This window comes from Gadus chalcogrammus, chromosome 10 (assembly GCF_026213295.1).
Source record: "Gadus chalcogrammus isolate NIFS_2021 chromosome 10, NIFS_Gcha_1.0, whole genome shotgun sequence".
In the NCBI taxonomy this organism is placed as follows: domain Eukaryota; kingdom Metazoa; phylum Chordata; class Actinopteri; order Gadiformes; family Gadidae; genus Gadus; species Gadus chalcogrammus.
Genome location: NC_079421.1, coordinates 22,262,671 through 22,268,670, shown reverse-complemented (window position 1 = coordinate 22,268,670; position 6,000 = coordinate 22,262,671). Strand labels below are relative to the sequence as shown.

The 6,000-nt window shown below is 49.6% G+C and overlaps 1 protein-coding gene across 1 annotated transcript in view; it reads right to left on the bottom strand.

The window, feature by feature from the left end:
* The window catches only part of tnmd (tenomodulin), a 34,056-nt gene that overhangs the window by 6,314 nt on the left and 21,742 nt on the right, over positions 1-6,000 (bottom strand). The window contains exons 5-6 of the mRNA XM_056600832.1: positions 1,703-1,865; positions 1-58 (exon numbers count right to left, since the gene is read on the bottom strand). The exon at positions 1-58 is cut by the window's left edge and continues 49 nt beyond it. Of these exons, the coding sequence (XP_056456807.1) occupies positions 1-58; positions 1,703-1,865 (221 nt within the window). The remainder of the gene's footprint in view (positions 59-1,702; positions 1,866-6,000) is intronic.

Sequence of the window (6,000 nt, the reverse complement as noted above, 5' to 3'; positions counted from 1 at the left end):
CCTTTGACCTCCGTGTCGGGTGTGTCCTCAAAGCTCTCCTCCTCCTTGATCTCTGCATCTGAGAGAGGGAGAGAGAGAGAGAGAGAGAGAGAGAGAGAGAGAGAGAGAGAGAGAGAGAGAGAGAGAGAGAGAGAGAGAGAGAGAGAGAGAGAGAGAGAGAGAGAGAGAGAGAGAGAGAGAGAGAGAGAGAGAGAGAGAGAGAGATTAATAAAAAAGAGAGAGGCAGAATCATAGAGAGAGAAAGAGACTAAAAGATTATGAGATCGAGAGCGAGTAGAAGTGTTTGTCTTTGTGTGTGTGCGTGCGTGTGTGTGTGTTTGACGCACACCTTATTGTGCTGCAACAGTAATCTGATTGTTGAAGGTAACAGGATGTGCGGTAGCGTGTGTATTTGGGCTCTGTGTTGTCTCACCAGCTCAATGTTAATTACCAACATTCAGGGGACAAGATCCAGCAGAATTAATTTTAAGCTTTTTTATTTTTTTTGTGTTACCCCTCAAACAATGATGTCGCTGTTGGGATACTTAGAGAAAATGTAAATATATTTATCTTGAATCCTACAGAGAAAATCTGTCTTGGAGAATAGATACTTAGCTGGAAGGGATACACCAGCACAGACGGCTGGTATAACGAACATCCACACATCGACTAGAACGCCACCATTTTCTAGCCTTGGGTGACAGTATGTCTAGGTGGATTTAGGACTTTACAGAACCATGTCTCCTGAGTCCACATGGTATCGCGTGTTACCCCCACGAGGCCCAATCCCATTTCTACCCCTTACCCCTTACCCCTTACCCCTTCCCCTTACCCCTTCAAAACAAGGGGGAGGGGTAAGGGGAAGGGGTAAGGGGTAGAAATGGGATTGGGCCTAAGTATCTACTATTACGTTCTACAGCTATGCGTAGAACGCCTCCAGCGCTTCCGAACACCACCGAAACGCCACCGGATGTTTGGAGATGACGTATTTCCCCTCTGTGCGATGCACATCAGATGCCGGCAATATGAAAGCCACCTGCGTCAATTTACAGATTTTCTATTTATCCTTCACCGCGGCATTCCTCTTCTACGGTTTCCAGACTCCGGCTGAATTGTGGAATAGCATAGTGACCTACCGTTGTATACTGTGGCGGTAGTACGCATTCAGAAACCTTTTTACCTACTACACAATGCGTACTGCGCATTCGGGCGCGTTATATTTGTGACGTACTCCAAAATGCCTACCATATAGTATAGTATAGTATAGTAAGTATGAGTATTCGGATGCAGCCGGAGTGTGTGTGAATGATGGCCGGTTGAAGCAGCCTCACCTGGCCCCAGTCGGTCTGATTGGACTCTGGGTGAACAACAGGTGAGTCTGCACGCCTGCTGCACATTGAGCAATCAGTGTGCAGCAGGTTAAAGCAGCGATCGCCACTGACACTGCATGGCAACATGGATCACCAGAGCCATGAAGCACCGTCTGTAAACCCTACGGTCAACCGGTCTCCAACCGCCCGCCCAGTGGCCTTGTCTGGAGAAGCCCAGTAAAAGCCCCCTAGGTGGTGCATAGCATGGACCTTATGCATATAGAGAGAGAGATAGTATGCTGCACAAAGCCTGTGCCCCCCCTCCCCTCCTCAACGGTGTGTGTGGCTTAACCCCTCAGCGCCTGGGTGAGAACCTGTGTGTGTGTGTGTGTTTGGGGGGGGGGTGGTCTCACCCCTCAGCGGGCTGGGGGAGATCCAGTGGATGGGGAGTTCCTGGCACATCTCCCAGATCTTGGAGTTGAGGAGGAAGGCTCTGCTGGCGATGGGCTCCTCGGAGGGTACCCAGACCTGGGACTCCTCCACCTTCACCATGTCCCCCCCCTGGGGGTCCCCCACCTGTCACGGAGAGTGCGGAGGTAAGACACGCACACACACACACACACACACGCACAAACACATGTGCGAAGGAGCTACACACCGATATTTGCGTTTATGTGGAAAGGCGTATATTCCTGGACTGCTTTGCTTCTCTCTCACCCACACTCTCTCTCACACACACACACACACACACACACACACACACACACACACACACACACACACACACACACACACACACACACACACTTGTGTGGGCTGACCCACCGTGCCATCCCACACTGCATTCAGCCCCCCCCCCCCCCCCCCCCCCCTTCCGGGGGCGACTGAACCTCCGCCATTCTTTAGTCTACACTCGCTCCTCTCAGGGGCTGGCACCTCCCTGACTCCTGGACCGCGGTTGGCCTGACTCTCACTTCCCTTCTCCTCTGTCGCCTCAGGGCATCACTCTCAAGCTCGCTCTCTCTCTCTCTCTCTCTCTCTCTCTCTCTCTCTCTCTCTCTCTCTCTCTCTCTCTCTCTCTCTCTCTCTCGCCTGCTTTCTTTCTCTCTCTTGTTCTCTCTCTCACTCCCTCTGAACGTACTGCAGATCATTGTAATTCACAGTGATAATTTGACTTTTAAATGTCTTTTAAGAAGTGTGCTTTATTACTCATGAACACGACGGCGTCGTCGTTAAATATGACAGACACAATAAAGTTTTCCAATTTCCTCTGGTTTTCCCGCTCCTCACTGGCGTGTGCGGCCCCACGCTGCTGTCACTGCCTTTAATTTGTTGATGCTGCTGTTCTATACGCTGCGGAGTAAACCATTACAGCTTAATAATAGATGCTACACGTCAGGGTCTAATAGAGATATATATATGGAGCAGCCTCAGCTAATGGTTTCCACAGAAAGGGTCTGCCTATTCTTTGTTTGTGACGTGCATGTAAATACATATCATGTAAATGCATATCATGTAAATATATATCATGTAAATACATGGAAAACCCCCCCCCCCCCCCAATTCCCCCCCGTTCCATTCTCCTGTTAATTATAAAAGCATAACAGAGAGAAGAAGAAGAAAGAGAAAAACGAATCTCACGTGACAAATGTTTTAAACAAGGTGATTTTCCTCCACTATCGGTCTTAATTGCACGTTCGTTAGACTCCATGCATAATCCCAGTGCTGAAGTAGCAGACGGAATCATTCATATTTGCCCCGTGCTCCCTCGCACGTTTACCCACCCGTGTCAATTCCGTGTTATCTTAATATTTGCTTTAGTACGCTCTCTGTTCTGCCACCGCGCAGCACAGTCACGACCTGCAGACAGGAGCAGATCTCAGATCGTCTGCCAGACCAAAAGAACGGCGCTGTTTGTTATTCGCCGAGCCTCGACACACTTCCTGTGTTTTTCCCGTGACTTCTTTTCAAGTGCGGAACAGAGCGCACTAAACTAATGAGCGCCAGGCAGGCAGGTGGCGCCGCGGCGGCTCGCCGCTGGTGACACGGCACATCGGCCCGATGTAGTTAGCAAGAGCGGCGCTGCCGGACGAAGCTAATTGGAGTTCTTAACCGCTGAAGCAGTGTGAGGCCCGCGGAGGTCATGACCCCTGCGGAGGTCACGACCCCTGCGGGCCGGATGACTTTGACTTCATAGCTGAGGAACGTCTCCGGGTTCTCGCGTGAGAGAGAACCTGCGGGCGAGGTGGTAACGGTTATTACCGCCTCGTGTGGATCACTGCACTCCTCCAGCTGACGGTCGGGGGCAGAAAGGCTCTTCTCACCACTGCCCCCACTCGCTGCAGCGTAAACAAACCGCAGACGTTGTGGAGGATGCTGGAGATAGCCGTGCCACGCTGGCCACCATCACTCGATTATAGGCAGGGGTGCACATAACTGGTACGCATGCGCGCCCGTAATCAGGGATGCGTAGCTTGTGTCGCTACAACACATTTGCGTAACTAACGGGAGAACGGAAAAAATGGAAAAAAGTAAAGTACATTTAGCAGATACTTTGGTGTTCGCCACCTGCAAAGAAAAAGGCAAACGGAGCCGGAGCAGAAGAAACTATTCTTTTTCGAAAAGTGGCGCCAATGCAAGATGTGCCGCGGCTCGAAACGAATGCTAAGCGCACCGACATGTGGGCTCATGTGCGCTGTGCACCGCGGACAGACTGGAGAACTGCGCAAAATCAGCTGATTGCAACGTTCCTTACTGTGAGATATTCAAACGCTCCGTGGTCAAGCTGCTGCAGTTTTATTTAAAAAAAAGGTGGCGCGGAAAAACACTGCTGTGCTTAAGAAGTTGTGTATTGAAAATGGAATCTCCTTTGTGAAACTGGGTAAGTTTCATAAGATCAGATGTTACATGTGGGGCTTTGTGTGGGGTGCGTACCATCACTATCTCCAGGTACTCACCTGAGTAACAAAGTTATGTGCAACCCTGATTATAGCCCCATACTGTACGGTAGCTTAGTAACGCTAGGTACACAAGTTCTCCCCGGCCATCTTCTGCTGTCATGTCTGTTGTTGCATCAGTTTATCTGAAGCTATCACTTCTCTTCCTCCCTCTGGTTTCTCCGTCTCGCATTGCCACAACAACCTGCTGTGCCAGCAGGTAAACCAGGCCCAGCAGGCCTGGTTCCATCACGTTCTCACGACGGCCTACATTAAAGATTAGATTGATTCGATTTTTATTTAACATGGACATGACATGACGAAACCAGATGCATTGTGTTCAGTGTATTAGCATAAATGCTAGTTTTCAACACCTGTCCACAGGAGGTTTTTAAAAAACAAACAAACAAAAAACAATAATAATAAAAATTAAATAAACAAAACAGAAACCAGAGGAAATATTAACCCTATAATACACATAAGCAAAGGCAGCATGATCAGACAATTAACCAGTTGTAAATTATTTGTGTGAGCACTGTTGATTTGATTTGAGCCGTTGTTTAAGGTCTCTGTTAACAGTGTTGCTGTTAGTTCCATAGTTTTGCCCCCTTTGCAGAGAAAACAGACTGACCGAAAGATGTCTTGTACATGGGAACAATCACCATTGAAGAGCTGGCAGGACGATAGGCATCGTCTTGTTGAAGTAGTGCTACGCATTTTGTGCTAATGCTCTTGACAACTGTTTTCCGATCGGCCCTTGCGTTGAGCTACAATGTGTTTTTATGTTTTTATTCACATAATGTGTTCCGTCCGTTGCTTGTGAATTGTTTTTCTGTCTGTCACTGTTGTGCTGGTGGGATGTTTCGAGGTTTACAAGCAGTCATACATATTTAAGTGAGTTTCTTAAGACTGCCAGTGGCACCGACTGCCTCTGCCATGTGGTGCGAGTGAATCATGCATTATTATTTGTCAGATTTTGTCTCAGACCGGTAAAACTGGAATAACGCGCGGGCATTAATCAGAGACAGAGAGGACGAGAGAGGGGGAGAGAGAGAGAGAGAGAGAGAGAGAGAGAGAGAGAGAGAGAGAGAGAGAGAGAGAGAGAGAGAGAGAGAGAGAGAGAGAGAGAGAGAGAGAGAGAGAGAGAGAGAGAGAGAGAGAGAGAGAGAGAGAGAGAGAGAGAGAGAGAGAGAGAGAGGAAAAAAATCCTGGCGCGCTATTCGTGTTCGTCACCTGGTTTCCCCCTGCAGACACTCTGTGTTTCCTTATCAGCCGCTTGCAGTTTTAACCACCATATTTCCCATTGTTTTGCACCTCCGTTTTCTGGCCCGCTACACACTCGCTCTGAGCCCGCGGTACAGCGCCCGGGGCCCGGATAAGCTAGGAGCCATTAGCGCTTGACTTTAGCCCCCGTGCCCTTCATGTGATAACCACCGGGGGACGTGGCCTTCACCGGCGTCTCCGGGCCAACAGGAAGGAGCAGCGCCGTGGCTACTGTCTACCACGACAACACAAGGACGCGCCGGCGGTCAGACACGCGCTGGTGGTCGTCGTGGTGGTGGGGGTTGTTGTTGTTTGTCGGGAGTTTGGATTGACTCTGTGTGGTCCTGTTTTGTGACTGTTATTGTTATGAGGTCTCTTTGTACTCCTGGTCGTCGTGGTGGTAGTGGTGTTGATGCCGGTGGTCATAGTAGTCATAGACATCTTATATGATAGACGGAGCATCGAATGCTACCGCCTACTGGCCCTGACGAGACGCGGGGCCGCCATCTTGG